Below are 18,255 nucleotides of genomic sequence, written 5' to 3'. Positions count from 1 at the left end.
TGTAGTCCCCTCTCCTCCTAGGCTGAAATTTGAGCCGAGCTCTCTGATTGGCCAAATCGCCTGGTCATGTGACAAGGAGTTAAAACCCAAAACTTCAAATGTGTGCCTGTGGTGTGAGAGTTGGGGAGGAGAGAAATCAGAGCTTCTCAGCATCGAGAAGAGAGAAATTGAACATTGCATTGCTTGTATTTTAATTAGAACTACAGCAGCACAAAAGTAACATGCATGGAATATAAAACTAAAGCATCTTTACATTTCACAACCATCTAGCTTTGTTTTCGTCACAAAACCTTTAAGCATGGAAATTTTTCCTTTTTTGATTTTTTTTGTAGCTTGACCAACCCCCCTACTATTTCATTTCATATTTAAATAGGATATGTGCTTTAGTACGCTATGACATTTTCAAAAATGAACTTCTTGATGTTGTGGTCAATCCAGTCACTAAAGGCAGAGACTCGGGTGAATACTGAAGGCTTCTTGTCTTTGATGCAGCCCTGTGGTCCAAAGCTGACAACACCATGAACCTCCCACGTTGTGTTGGTTCCAGCTGTAGCACAGATGAACGGACCCCCGGAGTCACCCTACAAGACAGAGGTGAGATGAAGGAGTGGATTATTGGTGTTACTGTGTGTGTGTATGTTTGTGGCAGTACTGGGGAACCTGCCAGGGATTTATCAGCATCAGCCTTTATAATAAAAAGCTTGACATAAATCTGTTCTGTTTCATAAAACCTAGTCATAGCCTTCAGTACGTCGAAAGATTCTATTTCCCATCTCTCTTCTGCTCATTATGGCTGACAAACATGTTCCTGTCTTCTTTCTGCCCAATTATGCCTGCAAACTAGGAACCCATTTGCTATCAAGCCTGACTGATCACAGACAAAACAGGGGGTTGCATAGAAGACAAGCCAGAGATGCCAACACACTTATATAATATGGTGTGAGAAAAGCTACAAGGGCAGCTTCTCCTAAAACTCTACCGCTGTGTAAAAACTTGCTCTAGTTTTCTCTATTTTATGTTCCCTCCTTTCCTGCAACAGCAACTGAATGTGTCCTTTTACCTGGCATGCTGACTTAAGCTCATCTGGGGACTCGTAGCCAGCACAGATCATAGAGGGCCTGAGGACGTCCCACCAGTATGCAGGCTTGCTGCAGGTTTGAAAGTCAACAATAGGGAGAGGCGCCTGATTCAGCTTCTCAGACACTTTGGGGAACAAGTTGCCTGAAATAGGAGTAGAAAGGAAAAGGCAAAGTTGGTAAAGAGATGCAAAATAGAGATGTTAAATAATGCAACAACTGCATTATCAGTTAAGGTACGGCCCCAGTAAGATGAAATAACATAATGTATGCTATAGATGCTGAGCCTGCAAGTTCTTTGCTGACTGTCAAGTTCTGAGTCCGACACCAAAGGAAGTCATTCAGGAGTATCCCAGTTTTATTTTCTTGTCCGTCAAAAAAACAAATCCTCTAGTTGCCCCTACTTACTTCCCTCCATGTCAGACTCTAATATATCTATATCGAACATTGTATCAAACAACAACATGAAACTTGGTGTCACATTCTTACACATGAGAGTAGTTACAGTGTTGGTTATCTGAGGGCAGCACTGGTATTACAGCTTTTACATTAGAAATCGTGAGGGAAACTAAAATGTGTGACCCTCTCTACCTTTCTCATCTCCCCAGCCAGTGACAAAGCAGAATTTCCCAGCAGGCACCACTGCTCCTGGTTTAGGCAGACAAATAGGGCTGATCTCCCTGGTCATGTTGACAGGCTCGGCCAGATGGACCAGGGCTATGTCATTGCTGATGTCTGATTTATCAGTCTCATAGATGAATCCTTCGTGGCGAATGATGCTGTCCACTTTGTAGCAGGCCTCTGCTGAGGGAGCATCCATGGAGGAGTTCATGTGGTGCTTCCCCAGGCACATGCGCCAGTATTTTGGATTATTCAGTGGGCTGAAAAGTAGGTGGAAGATTCACGGTATTTGATCATTAACCATGACACCATTACTTACACCAATACATTAGCTATGTAAAATGCTATATCAGGGGTGCAGAGTAAACATTTTTCTAGTGGTTGTAGTTACCAGTTACTCCTACCACTATTTTCAATATTTTCTGCTCTGCTTCCATTCTTCACATTGAGTACTTATGTTTCCCTTATTCAGAATTGGCAGAATTATGAATGTCACATTACAAGGATTTCAGTGTTCATCTACCCCAGAAAAAAGTCGATAAAATCTATAAAATATCTTACGACATAAAACAGTGAGCAGCCGTAAGGATCCATTCCTCATGAATCAAAGAGCCTCCGCAGCCATGCATGTAAGGGATGGACGCGATGGGACTGGCCTGATAGAGAGAGATGAATTGTGCAAAATGAAAGTTCTGTTCAATCTGTCTCATTCAATCACACAGAAACAGGAGTTGACAGTACCTGCATGGAGACTTGCCAAGGCCAAGAGTGGGGCACAGCCTCTACTCCATTTACCACCTTTGCTGTGGCTGTAGTCGGTGGCACTGCTGGGACGCCACAGTTTTCTGGCCAGTCTGGAGACAAAAAGATAAATCGTACATTTCCGTTATAGTATATAGATCTAAGTGTTTGGGCTGCTGTCAATTGGGCTATATGCTCACTGATAGTAATGTTGTCCCATGGGTTGGGGGGAAGAGGGGGTAAAGTTGGGATAACACTAGCATCGGTGCTCCAGTAACCACGGAAACCCTTCTGCTGATTGGCTCCATTACTAAGGAAGCGGATGATGGCTTTGGTGCCAGAGATGGTCACTCTAGGAGGCGGTGCAAAGCCACAGAAGCGACCTACATAACAGATAAGACATGAGATCTTTATTTCCATTTTGCAGTGTATAGACAACAGCAGCTAAGAAGTTGCTGTGGATAACACTGGTCTCTACAGAACATAAAGAAATATGCATATGGCACAAGAGCCTTTTCCGGTCGGGCAACCCACCGTGTGATGCCATGGTTCCTCCATTGAAGATCTCCACATAGTCCACACACTTTCCTAACATGTTTACAGCTTGCACTTCAAAGTCAGTAAAGCCTATGTAGATGCTTTTTGCAGACGGAATGGAGATACGCCAAGTGCACACAGACTGAGCATGGTAATCACTGGGCCAGTTCGGAGAGATGATTTCTCCCTGATCAGTGCTGAAAGTCCCTCCACATGGAGCTGTGTGTGAAGAAAATGGAATTAATGCATCTTTTATTACAACTTAGGGAAATCTTCTTGCATAATGGGCCTTCAAACATAAAGACATTGCGTGTCATGTATAGGAGGAAGAGTAGGTGAGGGATGATGGAATGGAGAATAAGAACATGACATACACTGACTCACATTATTATCCCCAAAGACTCCTTTTCTGTCTTGTCGGTTACACTGTGATTTTCTTACCCTCTTTAGGGTCCACTGCCATCCAGTTTGCAATGAAGCCCGTGTCCACCACCTTATCATTAGAGGAGAAGAGGATTTGAAGTGTCTCTCCATCACTCACCAGGTCCTGAGGGGGTACATGGCTGCAGTGTGTGCCTGAAAGTGTGTCAACATAGAGTAATGTCAGGCTAATGGAGTAAGATGTTCTATACTGCATTACACGTCTTGCATTCAGATTGTACTGAAGTCAATTAAATAAACTCTACTGAAATACATATTATATTAAATTGATAAAGTACTGTTGGGCCATGGTGCACGTAGAACTCTAAACATTGCCTTCAGATTCTACTGAAATACAAGTAAATTGTACTGAATTATCAATGATCCCTGTCATGATATTAATTCACTGATTAATAAATAATAACGAATAATACACTATCTAAGGCTGAGACTCAGGATATGGTAAGAGACATGGTAGGCTTGGAGTTATGCCTGTCAGCATGTTTTTTATGGTCCTTCTCTACGCAATGACAAACAACTTGACTGTGAAATGTCATTCACTCGTCCTAATAGACTGGAGTAATTGTGCTGAAGTGAAAGATGGGGAGACAGGGTGTAACACCCAGGAAAGTAATCATATTAAAGAATGACTCAGCAAGTTAATCATCAACCGGAGACAACAAAGCAGACACTTGTGCACATACATTCACATGCATACATATACACACCTATGGTTCATACACACGCTCACACATACACAGTTTGTGTGTGCTTTATACCTAGGCTTCCTGTTTTGTCTGACAGGGTGACTTTGTCATTCATGCATAATATGCTCTCCTCCAGGGAGAAATTGCGAAAATGAACGTGGACCAGTTTGCCGGGGGCCACCTGGATGTTCCACTGGCACCGGGCTTTGTTGCTGTAGCTGCCAGGGTAACCCATCGAGGACAGGGTGCCACCTGTGCCCGTCAAGACCTTCGGTCCACCACAACCAGATGCTACACAGGGAGGACAGAGAGTGAAAACCCAAAATAATTGATTTCTGCACCATGTTTAATATTTGAGCAAAGTGGGTCAGTTTAGACCAGCTGGACTCATACTGTGCTCATTGTAGATGTCCCTGCGGATTACATTCTCAATCCAGGGAATGTAGGCAGAGGTGCGGGTGAACACAGAGGGCTTCTTATTCATAATGCATCCTATGGGTCCAAAGCTGGTTATACCATGAACCTCCCAAGGTTGACTTAGGTTGTCCTGGCATACCAGAGGACCACCTGAATCTCCCTGTAAATCAAGATTACAAACCAACATCAATGATATTCTGTGTGCTTTAAACTTGTATTTGTTATTTGTTATTTTGTCATACTAATGATGTGAGAGGACCTTTCTTGTCCATGTTTTCATCATACTTGTGCTCAGAATCCTTTACCTGACACACAGACTTGAGCTCATCAGGCAGGTTATAGCCACAACAAATCATAGAGGTCTTGACTTGGAACCACCAGTAATCTGCCCTCTTGCAGGTGTCATATGGCACAACAGGCAGTGCAACCTGGTTAAGGGCCTCTGCAACTTTGGCATTCATTGAATCACCTGATAATCACATAAAACAATATGTATAGTTTAGATGGTGGCTAAACTGAAGAGAATAAACTTGGGAAGTATTTGCTCTTTAGTCCAACAGAGGGCGTACAGAGGTTTCCAATGCAATATGATTGTTCAACAGCATCTTGAGGTGGTGCTGTATTGTGTATTGTGTGTGTATCTTGTATCTACATGTAAAGGTGAAGCCTAGAAACAGCACCTGTCTCATCTCCCCAGCCGGAGGCGTAGCAGAGCCTCCCCCCAGCAAGGACCTCCTCTTTGGGAGGAAGGCAGGCATAAGAGATTTCCTGACTGAGTGTCACCTCCCCATCCAGCCTGACCAAGGCAATGTCAAACTCCACCGTCGGCACTGTGGGATACTTGAAGCCCTCATGGCGGTAGATGCCAGACACATTGAAGCACTGTTCACTGGGCTCTTCGTAGGTCAAGTTGTGTTTGCCAAGGCACATGCGCCAACGCTGCAGCTCATCAGCATAGCTGAGGAAGGAAACAGAGGTTAGATGATGAATCAATTATCCCTCACAGTGCAAAGCATGTGAGTGTGTGTGTAATGGTGCAAAGGTCCTGTTAGATGCATGACTGCACACACTGTAGACTGACTATTGTATTGAAGCAATATTTGTTTGTACTGTGAGAATTGTGTTTTATTTCAATTTATTCTATTTATGAACAAAAACAGCAAGCAATACCAGAGCAAGCTTAGATAAAAAAATGTATTCATACAAACTACTAATATACTAGCCTAAAGATTAATAATAAAAGTAATAACTAGAACATAGAACTTTTCTCTGGCTCTGTCTCAGTAAAGATACTAAAATCATTGCAACAGAATCAGCATCATCTCAGCTAAACATTAGCAGATCCTGATCAGACCAAATGGTTATTGCTATTGATAGTCTATCTACACAGAGATATCTTGCAAACCAACAAACAACTGGACATTGATGACCTTGGCAGAGGTAACTAGATAGTGCTCAGGCTCCGCAGTACATCAGCATTTCTTTCTGTGACAGGCACTGCAATGTATGAGCTAAGGCAGAGAGTATCTCTAATGAGGCAATCCACTGTAATAAGCCTTAGGAAAAAGCACAGGGACCTGCCATGTGAGATTTTGCAAATGGTACTTGAAGAGATTTGTGTTTTAAACTTTGTAGCAAAACTGGTTATCGCTGTGGCAATAACATTTTGGTAAAACGTGTGGGAGGAAATGGAGGAGTCCAAAGTCCAAACCCTTATAATGTGAATCAACGTCACTTTCGGCATTGCTAAATGTTGTTAAAATGTACTGCTTATGAAGAAAACTGAATATTTACTTTATGAAGCAATGGGCCGCTGTAAGCACCCAGTTCTTATGAATAAGAGTTCCTCCACAGGTGTGGAAGAATGTGGGATCTGGACGACTGGCTGGCCAGACCTATGTACACACACACACACACACACACACACACACACACACACACACACACACACACACACACACACACACACACACACACACACACACACACACACACAGGCAGATGAGGAAACGTTATTAAAGATATTACTATATTGATCAAAGTACATCATTAAAGATGGTACAGATAAGACTGATGCAGTTCATCAATCAATGAAATAAATCAATAAAAGGGTCTTGAAACAGATCACATTTTCACAAGACATCTAAAATCAATTTACTGCTTTGTTTTGATATGTTGTTCATTTGAAATTGCTTTAACTGATTCAATAAATGCAAGTTAAAAAATCAATTCTAATTGCCAGCCCTCAGTGTCTTATTGTAGTCGCTCACCTGCATGGACACTTGCCAGGGCCAGGAGTGTGGCATGGCTGAGTCTCCATTGACAATGCGAGAGGAGACGATGGTGGGAGGTATAGCTGGTTTCCCACACACCGGCCACTCTAGGAAATGAGAGGAAATCATAGCAATCAATTGTAGCTCTCTTTGATTGAGTGTGTATGGATTTGTTTGCATTATTTTTCTGTGTTTATCAGTAAAGCTTGAATAAGCATATCTGCTTATTAGCAGATTAGCTGCTTTGTCGGGCTGCAGCTTTTGCCATCACAGGCATTTCATTTTGAAATGATTTGTACATTAGGCAGGCATTGGGTATATACTGTATATCCCTCCAAAAACTCTCACTGGCTAATATTCTTATAAAGTTGCATCTTCCAGGCCAGATTTTACAACATGCTCAGCAAATATTTGAGTGTAAATTTCCCTTTCAAAAGACCTGACATCAATTTGGCACATTCTTGGACTCTTTCTTTCTTATTATGTTCCTTGCTGGAAACACTTGGACATCTATGGTCAGCAGCCTCCATCTTTAAATCTCTATTTTAGCAATGAGGTTGGCAGGGGCCAAGGCCACCTGGGTCCCATCACTGGCTAAAGAATGGGAATTGGGTGACAGCCAATCAGGGAGCAAAGTGACAGACTGAGACCACCTCAGATTGCGTTCTCAGCACAACCAAATCACCTTGTTTTACTGCACATCTGTGCTCGGCAAGGAGACGATGGGTATGCCATATGTGTTTATACGGTGTATAAGACCGCAGAGATCAGAAATGAAGATGTAAAAGAAACCCAAACTATCAAATGTAGACAAACAAACAATTGATTATCATACATGTCAACTATTTCAGTGCCATTTATAAAACACATTCTCATATATCCAGTTGGGGATCTTTATGCTTTTCGAATATCAAAAATGTTTATATGTTTTTATCTGCAATCCACTAACAACAGCATATTGTTTTACCTTGAAATATAGTTGAGTAAAAATAGACAATCTGACATATAGATACGTATAGAAATACTAGAGAACTGACATACAAATGCTTAGTACCCTCTAACTTACAGAATTTGAGTAAATGTATTTAGTTATTTCCCACCCCTGCTAAATAAAACTGCTCCTATGCTGAGACAGATACCCCACCTATGTTGATGTCGTCCCACGGGTTGGGCTGAGTGGGCGGCTCGGTGGGAGCAGGCAGACTGGTGTTGGTTGTCCAGTAGGCCCTGAAACCTTTGGCTTCAGTAACCAAGTCTGAATTGAAACGAATCACCAGCCTGTTTCCTTTCGTCTGGATGGTAGGAGGCAGCTTAGTCCCACAAAACGGACCTAAAAAGAGTAGAAACAACATTATGTCCATACAGACACCCTACACGTTAAAGCTGACCATTTCAAAACACATAGCAACTTACCATGCTTTTGAACCAGCATATTTAATGCATTGATGTCATATACCACGATGTTATCATAGCATTTGGATGTCATGAAATCTTTGCCTTCTAGGTCAAAGTGGGTGAATGTCAGTGTGATTTTTTTCCCTAGAGGCAAGGCGATGTTCCACATGCAGTCAGCGTTCGGCTTGTAGTTTGTGGGCCAGTTCTGTGTCTTGATAACACCAGTGTCCTCTTTGGAAGATCCGCCACAGCCCTGGATTTCTGAAACACAGAAGAGGCAGTAAGAGGGAAACTGTAAGAGTTGTTGTGATCAAGATGGGTGAAGATGAGCTAATGAGAGTCAAAAGAGAGAGTGAAGGGGCGAGATGTCTTCAGGGGGCTTCAAGTTGTCGTCCATTGATTCATTTAATTTGGTGCTGGTCTGGGGGTTTGAACAATACGATAAAAATACATTAAACTTGCATGGGTATTTTTCCACACTGGACCTCTCTTGGTGTTATAATCATGATAAAGATAAGAAGTTTAACTTATCTTTTATGCAAAACAGTGCGCACACACGTCTGTGCTTTGACAGAGTTCACACAGCTTCTGCAATGACTTTGCTCCTTTCAAAAGTATGTGACAGGGGAGTGGGATGTTTTATGGATAGTCATTATGAGGTGCTGAGCTGCTTCAGCAATCTGTGTCTCAGGTGTGTGTGTGTGTGTGTGTGCGCGTGCCCTTGCCCTTAAGTGTGCGGCGTGTGATTGCGCATGTACACGTGTGCATCAGCCCTCAGTACCTGCGATATCCTCGGCATAAACAGCCTCCCACTTGGCAGAGAAACCATGGTCTGTGAGGCGGCTGTCAGATTGGAACGTGACAGATATTGTGTCACTGGTGCTGACCGTCACTGGAGGGAGGAGGTAGCCACAGTGTGTGCCTGAGGGGAATGAGGGAGAGGAGGGACAGAGGCTGAGCATTGACAGAAGAAGTGAAGAGGGATGAAGAGGGATGCAAGAGGATGCTTTGTGTTGGAGTGGGTGGGGATGTGGGGGGGGAGAAACAGATACATAGACAAATGTGGCGGGGGGCAGACTGACTCAGAGGCTCAAAAAGATGAAAAGCAGAAAAACTATCTTGAAATGTTTCAGACATCAGCTACTTAAGAAATCAAGAGAAGAATGAAGCAGACAAAGTCACTGACTCTTGTTTGTGTTCGCGACTCATCCTTCTGCGTGACCAATTTTGTCTCTTGTGCCTGTTAAGCAGCTGACTGGAGCCGAACGTCTCAGCTCACACACATGCACACACACACACACACACACACACACACACAGGCATAGTCAAATATTCACTCTCACAGGCACAAGGTGACATCCTGTCCTGTATTAGTATATAGTGTTGAAGTTGCATAATCAGCAGTCTTGAAACACGTTTTGCCGTTTGGCTACTTGCCAACAGACACGGAGCAACATGTGTTTTATGTTCAATAGTCACTAAAGTTTTATCTCAGCTGCTTATAAAAGATAACTCATGTCTTGGCAATCGCCTCTTTAAAGCCGCTCATTCGCTTCAACTTTAGCTTCCATTTGCCACAGGACAGGTGTAAATTCAGCTTATCTGAGCTTGTAAATTAGAAATAGCTGCTTATAACTTTATAAAGGGGATTGGTGAAAGCTGTTGGGAATCTTATGATGAAGAAATCCAAACTGTGAGCTGAAACAGGCTGAGGTCCCCACACAATTAAAGTTGATCCTCAGTGGGGTTGGTGGATCTTAAACTTTTGACATTACAAGTGCCATTTAATTTCATTGTTAATATCAGAACTAAAACTTAATCCATTTTAAAGCTTTTATCTTCGGACTTTTTAAGCCTGTCTTGTCAAAACATACATTTCACACACATTCACACACACTTAACCCTCTCATTACACATCCATATCAGTTTCACAGATTGTGGGCACTTGGACCTCAGTGCTTTGGTCCTTGAGAACTCAGATAAAGCTCTATCAGCCCCACTGCTGTCGCTGAGGTGGATAACAATAATAATCTACTGTGCCTTAGTTCCTTTGCAAGCAAGATCCTAATCAAGAGTTTTATAGCAGTGGGAGACAGCTACACCACAACACAAGAGCTATTAGCCCAGCAAGGTGCAGCAAAAACAAGCCAAGCCATTATTTTAAAAACAGGGCACATTCATAGCAGATTCTTCTCATCTTTTGTTGGTTTCTCGTTTCTTGTTCCTCTTGTTGCCTGACCATCAGAACTCTTAATGTTAAGGGAGGTAGTGGCTCAGAACGGTAGTGCTTCCGCTTGGGAACCGAAAGATCGCCGGTTCGAGCCCCTGCTGAGGTGCCCCTGAGCAAGGCACCGAACCCTCAATTGCTCCCCCCTCTGCGAAGGGTGGTAATGTAATGTAAGTCGCTTTGGATAAAAGCGTCTGCCAAATGATCGTAATGTAATGTAAGGGGAAGGAGACCACACAGATCTAACATGCCATTGGTGGGAATGATCTAAATGCAAATTTTCATAAGGATGAGTGATAACTAAATAGAATAATCAATATAAAGGATTAGACATGGCTCACCTAGCGTAGTGAATTTATCAGAGATGACCAGCTTGTCCTCCTTGCATTGGCCAGTCTCTCCTGTGATGGCCATGTCAGTAAACTGCAGTTTCACCAGGAAGCCTCTGGGCACAGTTATCTTCCAGGAACAGCGCAGATGAGCCGGATATGCATTTGGGAAACCCAAGGTGTGGATCACTCCCTTTCGTCCTTGCAAATTTGCCAGTCCACCACATCCTGACTCTGTAAAACACACAAAGCAGAAGAAGGATTGAGTTCGGAAGCAATGTTTTATACCACATCCACACCTCATTATTCAAAGTGGAGAGGGAGTCAAAAGGGTTCAGGGGTTTATATGCATGTCTGCTAGGACAATGGAGACCCAGTTAATTCAGTGCTTGGCCGGGTGCCCCATGAACAGGTTTATTATGCAGTACCTTAATTGGCCCCTGGAGGCATTTGGTCTTCCTGTCAATAGCTTTAATTCAGTGACAAAATGATAAACCTCAAGGGGGGTCTCCCCACTCCTACGCAAAAAGCTGCTCACATTCATCCTTGTCTGGAACTGTCGCCTGATTACAGTTTTGTCTGTGCAAGGAAATCTGCACAGGGAGGCATTATAATTATGTAAGGTGTGCGACAAAGCTTCCACTGGCCAGGAAACAACCCTCATAGATAGAGTGGTTGTAATAATGGGATCTGGCAGTGAGATTTATTGTGCATCAGTAATTGACTTTGAGAGATAACTGGATATAGTTTGTCAATTTATCTGATGAATATGCTCCTTCTAAACAAGAAAAATGGGGGTTGTTGTTCTTGCCCTCAGAAAGACAATAGAATCAAACTGTGTCAAAGGATTCAATATGAATTCTAGTGTAGTTGTTGTGTTTGTGAGCATGCAAATTAAACAGCAAATGAGGGTTTATGGATGAAGCAGCTGAGAGAATTCTTACCAGCAGGGGTCGTTGGTGTGGTTGGTTCAGAGGTTTGTGTGGTGGGTCTGAGCGTGGTTGTAGGTTTGGGTGTGGTGGGAACAACAATAGGTGGAAGGCTGGACTTGGTGTAAGTGGCATTGAATCCTCTGGAGGTCAAACTGTTGTCTGTTTTGAAGCGGACCACCATAGTATTGCCCCTAGATTCCACTGGATTTGGGATTTTGCCACCGCAGAATTTTCCTTTAATGGATCAAATGTCAATGTTTACTGTATAGACAACAACAACATTTCAAATTAAGTAAGCAAGTATCAACAAATACCTCAATTAGTTAATTATAAAGACTCAAGAATCTCTGACCATTGTACAACTTCTGAGACCTGGGCTAGAATACAAACAAAGCTCAGAACCTCTGTAGAACTTTGAGCGTTATGCCCTACAAACAAGCATCTAGATTTGAAATGAACTGCATCGATATGTGGACTTTGTATTAAAGCTTTCCTTTCCCCGTCAATGACCATATGTGTTGTATGATGCCCACCTAATGAAGCGGAGCCAGCCGTGTCACCATCAAAGACCTGGACAAAGTCTCCACAGACCTCAGGGACAAGCTCAAAGGTGGTGAATGTTAGACGAATCCTTTCTCCATCAGGAACGGTGATTTTCCACTGATCCAACAAAGAAACACAATGTGTATAGAATATACATACGCACACACCAAACATGGTCACCGAGATCTGGATGTTATCCAAGTAAGCTGGCAGATGATGTATCACGGGCGGTAAAGTGAAACGTAACCTCACTTTACGTAGCAAAACCTTATTGCTTTAAAACTAAGATTCTAAAAACTAATTTCTGCTCGTTTTTGATGTAATTCAAATGGCTCTACATTTAAAAATCATCCAGAAATGTATTAAAAGCAAAGCAGGATGAATCAAATATTCATCATGGATTCATTAATGTTTAGTAGTCTCATCCATATAGGCTCGGTTGTGTTTTCATACTTTGGGTCTGATGGGTTGCATAATTTAACATGTGCTGAAATTTGAGACACTGTAGCTCATGAATAATTGTAACACTCACTGGACATTACATTTACAGAATCCACTTAATTACTTTCAATAATCAATTATTAAGAGCTGCAGAATTGACTGTGTTGCCATCCTTTGTTAATGGATTTACTTTGAGGAGCTAATCTGAAATCTTTAGGTTCATAAGACTCGTGGTGAAGGACTATAAAGCTATTATGACTTATAAATGTTGTAAATGTTCCTTTCATATGTTTTCGTTCAGTGACAGAGAGCACAAACACCTACTATGCATGACTTCGACTTTACATCCTGAGAAAAAAGGTCAGCAGTGCCTCTTCAGATATAACAGAACCTGTGTGTGAGTGAAGGTTCCCATGAAGATTTCTTGTGCACATGTACCTGTGTATGTGCGTGTGTGTGTACAGTACCTGGTACAGTGCTGCATTCTCATAGTTCTGTTCAGGGAAGCCGAGGGTTCGCAGATTGCCGATGTCACCTTGGAGAAAGCCACCGGCTCCGGCTATTTCTGGCAGCGGGGATGAAAGGCACTTCAGCTCCACAAACACCTCAAGGATACCTGCACTGCCCGCCACCCCCACCCATTTCCATTTCCCTCTCCAATTTGTCTCTCCGCACAGTGCCTATTCCCACCACGGTCACTTTTCTAGTTCAATCATTTAGTTGAGACATTCAACATTTTTCACAGTCAAGGTAATTTGAAAATGCAATTCTGTTTTTACCTGGCGCCTTTTTTGGGTCCACAGCTTTGTAGTGAGCCTTGAAACCTTGTTCTGTTAGGGCGTCATTGGTGTCAAAGTACACCGTCAGATGGTCTCCCGTTGTCACCACAGGTTTGGGTTTAGTGTAGCCACAGTATTTACCTACAAAGTCACACGAGTCACATAGAAAAATCAGACGACAGTACATTTGGTTCTACAAAGGAGAAGGACTTATTACCAAACCAGCGAGAGGGACACAGATCAGACACATTAGAGAAATCAGTACATCGCTTTAGAGGCTGAAATGAAAACTAGTGGTGGAGTGTTTGTTAAGTGATGCAGCATGTGGCATGTGTGTGTGTTTGCCCATGAACTGGGCATGACCTCAAAGTTTGCTCGCTTGAGGGGTTGATGTCACTGCATTCTCTCTCTCTCTCTCTCTCTCTCTCTCTCTCTCTCTCTCTCTCTCTCTCTCTCTGTGTCTCTCCCTCTCCCTATCAGGGCTTGTGGGCTCACCAATAATTCCCAGTTTGTCTCTGAGCGTGATGGCGTCTGATGTGCAGAGCTTGGTGTCCTCCAAAGCAAAATCCTCAAACCACAAATGGATCACCTGCAACACAAACAGGCGGAGGTGTTTCATCTTTGCTTGATTTTGTTTATCACTGAACATTCGATTGCAGCGCAGGGCTGCCAGGGAAAGCATCAGTGCGAGATGTGGCTGTGTGTGCGCTGCAAGTTTGTTTGGGAGATGTTATACGCATGTGTGTATTTGTTGAGCGTGCATGTCAGTGTGTGCATGCAGCCGTGTGAGCGTGCATATTTGGTGTGAACGTGTTGATGTGTGTGTAGTGGAGAACAAAAGGAACAGAGAGACCTGGGGAGAGAAAAGCAATCACTGCATCAGGCAGAAAGAAAGGCAGCCATGCTGGCAGACGCAGAAGGATCAAGGATTTAGTTTTCTCCTGTGGCTGTCGGGAGGAAAGCTGAGGAGAATGAAGTGAGACAAGGCAGCCATCTGTCCATGACACTGCATTCATACCAGCTGTTCTGCTCTGCTTGGCCTCAACATCAGCGGGTTTCACCTTTAGTTGCCAAACTATAGGGATGATTATAAAGCAGACAGATTTGCTATTATGTCTGAATGGTGATATAAGGGAATGATATAGGATAGCAGCTCTTGTCTCTGTATTGAAAGTGGCATGTTATGTTACGTTGTGTTTCATAATGAGAGCAGGACAGACTCAACTAACTCGACAGACTGTAGTGGTACCTTGTCTGGGTTCACTCTGATCTCCCAGGTGCAGCTAATGCCATTCATGTAGCTGCTGGGGTAGTTCCTGCTGGTGAAGGTGCCAGAATCTCCAGTCAGCTCCTTAGATCCTCCACAACCTGAATGCAACTCTGAAAAACAGCAGAAATATACGGAGAGGAAAATGATACACGGTCATCAATTGGAAATCACAATGGCAAAGTCTCTCAATTTACAAAACCTTTAAAAAAATGTCAGAATTTATTTGGAGAGTGTTTTTTTTGTAATATACAAATATTTATATTTGTAATAAGTTTCCTCAGAGACATTAATATTTATGTTTACCACCTTTACTACAAAATGCTTACAGAACAACCTTTCCACATTACAGAATGAGAATCAGTTGCGGGGTCAGGAGATGCCTTGGCAACAGCATTGATTATATGATGGCGACCGGCAGCAGGAGCAGATGATGCTCTCCCTGGTGAATACAGCAGCTCTGGCAGACTGTGTTTGGAGCACAGCTGTGTTTAGCAACAAGGATCAGGAGTATAATTTGTCATTTAGGCAGGATATCGCCATGAACATGATCAAGCCACTGTTATTCAAATTTATCTCATTTTTGCTGTAATACATGTACTGTTATATATTGCGGTATTACAGAGCTGTTTTTCATGTTTTTTACAGTTATGAAGATCTGCTTTTTAATACTAAAAGAAACACAAGCCTAGAAAATGAATTCCAAGTGTGTATAATGCCAAAAATATGTGCCCAAAAAAGCCTGTTTTGGGCAGTGGTCCTCAGATTATTGAACTAAATATCACCTTTGAGGAAACAACACAGGAAAAGTTAGTCTAATTACAACAAAATTCAAATGCATGAACACCTTGTTTGACTTAATTTCACAAAAACTGAATTTGCATAGAGAGTCTTTAGAGGTCCAACAGGAGTATGCTTCCAGTACTAACGACAGTACATTATCACAGTTTGAAGAACCAATATTGTTTGTGGATTTTCTTTTACAATTGTAACCATGATATCATAGAGGTTATGTGATAAACATGTGGGGAGCTATACTAAATGGTTGTTGCTCAGTATGCAATATAAAGGGTTAAAGGTCGTGCCTGATATTGATAGTGATGTGAATGTCAGAGAGAGGAGAAGAAGGCCGGCCCTCTGTGTGGCACACAGCACACGTGGGTGACAGGTAAAGTGAGTGTAAGGAGAGAAAGATCTAATCTAATGAAGAAGAGAATTCCTCAGATTGACTATGAACTCTGGACACTCGTGTTTCATTTCATGCATTGCTGTTTTGTTGTTGTGCCCAAGACTTTCCATATAGCTGTAATTGTTTTTAAACCTGTAAATATATAGTCTTGTTCAATACACTGTTTAAACTCAGTATATTGTGTTGGATCTTATTGTTTATTCATGCTTCAATCATAACCAATATTATGGGTTAGAGTTAGGGTTAGAGTTTGTACATCTCCATATTTTGGATGAGTAGTTAAGTATGAAAAGGAAATCACCAGAAATTCTGAATTAATCTTAAATGATTATCCGGTACTGGAAGGGAGACATTTGACAACTGCAGTCCCACAGGAGACACAGTGGACAGACTTTGATTGGCTGAGAAAAATTCAACTCCAAACTCTAAAATATGGTGATCATCCATTTTAATAACACTCCAACTTCAAAATCCACATCCACAACATTATTTACCTCATCAATCTCTCAATCAAATGAAAATGAATGATCTTCTAGTTAAGTTAAACACCACTGATGGCAGCAGCTGCCACAGGTCAGAATGGACCACAGGTCAGATCACAGCAGATGCTTTTCTTTGATGCTCTCTATGACAAAGTGGTCAGAACAGGCTTTCATTTTGGATCCTGGTAGATTTCTGTCACACACATTCATCTCAATCCCTCTCTTGTCTAGTCTTATTTCCCTGCTGCTACTTGCGTCTGCACTACTCAGTGTATCTGTAGACAAGAATGGAGCATGGAAACCTACATAAAACACTGTCATACCTCAAATCAAATCAAATCCAATGTATTTGTATAGCCCAATATCACTTACTATGTCTCAAAGGGCTTTACAGACCCAGAACAACAGACAGTTTCAGAACGAGCCCAGATCTCTGTAGGAAGACAAGAAAAACTCCCAAAAACCTTAATTTAGAAGGAAAAAAGGGAGAGGGAGAGGATATTCAAAGATGGATTCCCTCTCCTCGAACGGCCAGGTGTGTAATAGGAACCACATACAGGTGGGGAAAGTTCAATAATACAGCAAAAGATGAATAACATGAGTCCCGAGAGAGAATGAGAGAGAGCAGGAGGCAGAGAGAAAGAGAGCGAGAGAGAGCGGCAGCCCTGATTCTGCCGCTGCAGTCCGAGAGGGTGCAAGTAGGTGCTTGCCGTTATATATTACTATTATTATTATAATGTACTGTATTGAAAATGTAATGTAAGAAAACAACTTAACTATAATAGAAATCAAATCAGTATCAGTGTAATTGTGCTCACTCCTATGGATTTGAAACCACTTTAGTGAAGGCACATTTTAGTGTTAATGGAATGGAAAATAATCATGTATGTGTGCTCACCTTCATTAGCTGAAGAATCATCTTTTTCAGTGAGGTAGACGGCCACCAGGCCGATGCACACACCGGTCATGGCCACAAAAAGAACTATCAGAAACTTTTCCAAGGTAGTCATGCTTTTCTGCCGATCCCTTTTTCCTTGCTGCTCCTTGTCCATGGTCCTCACAATGTCTGGGGAGCGCTTTACCAGGTCACCGACTTATTTGAATAAGGAGGAGGCTTTTGTAACTGAACTTTGACAGCCCAGATGAACCTTGAGCTCCCTCAAATGTGGCAGCCATGAATCACATTGTATCACATGGACACGTTCATATGCATTGATACCTTTGCCGTTCAACTAATATGGTCATTAGCATATTTTTCAAAGTGATTGAAATCTAGCAGGTAAAAGGTCTCTTTATCTCTCAATCACTCATGAAAAAGGGAAAGACACCTTCTTCCTGATCACCACTCATCTGAAATATGCCACTGCAGATATCAACCTTCATATTATTGAAGGCAGACTTCAAAGATCAAGCTTTGCTCACAGCGGCTTGTCAAGATTTCAACACTTTTTTTCCGTAGCTGGGACCACAATCACAGCATTTTAACTCTTTAATGATCAGACAATACTTACTGGTAGTAAACAAAGACTTTTCTATTCTGTTCTGTAAGTACGACCCACTATTAAGCTTGAAATATTGTCTTTGGATGCATTATAATTAAGCAATTCAATTATAGTGTCTTTAATCTAAAGGCTCAAATTTTACAGATTATTTCAGCTGCAAGCAACAGAATTCATGATAGTAAGCCTCGTGATTCCACATGCTATTGATGGCGCCTCATTAGCAACACCAAATTTGACATGAAATCAACAGATTCAATTGAGCAATAGACCTTGACCAGAGATTATGATCGTATTAAGAGGGATTTCCCTGCTAAATAACATTGTTTCTGCCCAAAGTGTTTTTTTTGCTACTACACTAATTTCAGGGTCTAACCAGC

At 42.1% G+C, this 18,255-nt stretch overlaps 1 protein-coding gene across 1 annotated transcript; it reads right to left on the bottom strand.

Moving 5' to 3' along the window:
* Positions 1-362: 362 nt before the first annotated feature.
* LOC142996872 (ovochymase-2) lies at positions 363-13,723 on the bottom strand. The gene is made up of 22 exons (XM_076147990.1): positions 13,439-13,723; positions 13,127-13,224; positions 12,209-12,335; positions 11,688-11,909; positions 10,756-10,977; positions 8,969-9,109; positions 8,206-8,448; positions 7,937-8,122; positions 6,790-6,899; positions 6,314-6,414; positions 5,200-5,477; positions 4,825-4,988; positions 4,496-4,679; positions 4,175-4,393; positions 3,417-3,551; positions 2,973-3,194; positions 2,639-2,821; positions 2,439-2,551; positions 2,259-2,353; positions 1,668-1,957; positions 1,061-1,221; positions 363-581 (listed from the first exon to the last, which is right to left on the bottom strand). The coding sequence occupies exons 1-22, from the start codon at positions 13,623-13,625 to the stop codon at positions 384-386; spliced, it is 3,879 nt and encodes a 1,292-aa protein (XP_076004105.1). The 5' UTR covers positions 13,626-13,723; the 3' UTR covers positions 363-383.
* Positions 13,724-18,255: the final 4,532 nt, after the last annotated feature.

This window comes from Genypterus blacodes, unplaced genomic scaffold, assembly GCF_046128005.1.
Source record: "Genypterus blacodes isolate CSIRO-AG114 ecotype Tasmania unplaced genomic scaffold, CSIRO-AGI_Gbla_v1 ptg000039l_1, whole genome shotgun sequence".
In the NCBI taxonomy this organism is placed as follows: domain Eukaryota; kingdom Metazoa; phylum Chordata; class Actinopteri; order Ophidiiformes; family Ophidiidae; genus Genypterus; species Genypterus blacodes.
Note: the sequence above shows the minus strand (reverse complement) of the source record. Positions and strands in the feature narration are given on the sequence as shown.

Bases quoted from the DNA above. Each gene is read 5' to 3' on its own strand.
- LOC142996872 (XM_076147990.1), bottom strand. From the start codon at position 13,625: ATGTACTGTCGTCTGATTTTTCTATGTGACTCGTGTGACTTTGTAGGT. The intron at 3,195-3,416 runs GTAAGAAAATCA...CTTCACACACAG, and splicing joins GGCAGTGGACCCTAAAGAGG to CTCCATGTGGAGGGACTTTC. The intron at 582-1,060 runs GTAAAAGGACAC...TCTGTCTTGTAG, and splicing joins AGCTTAAGTCAGCATGCCAG to GGTGACTCCGGGGGTCCGTT.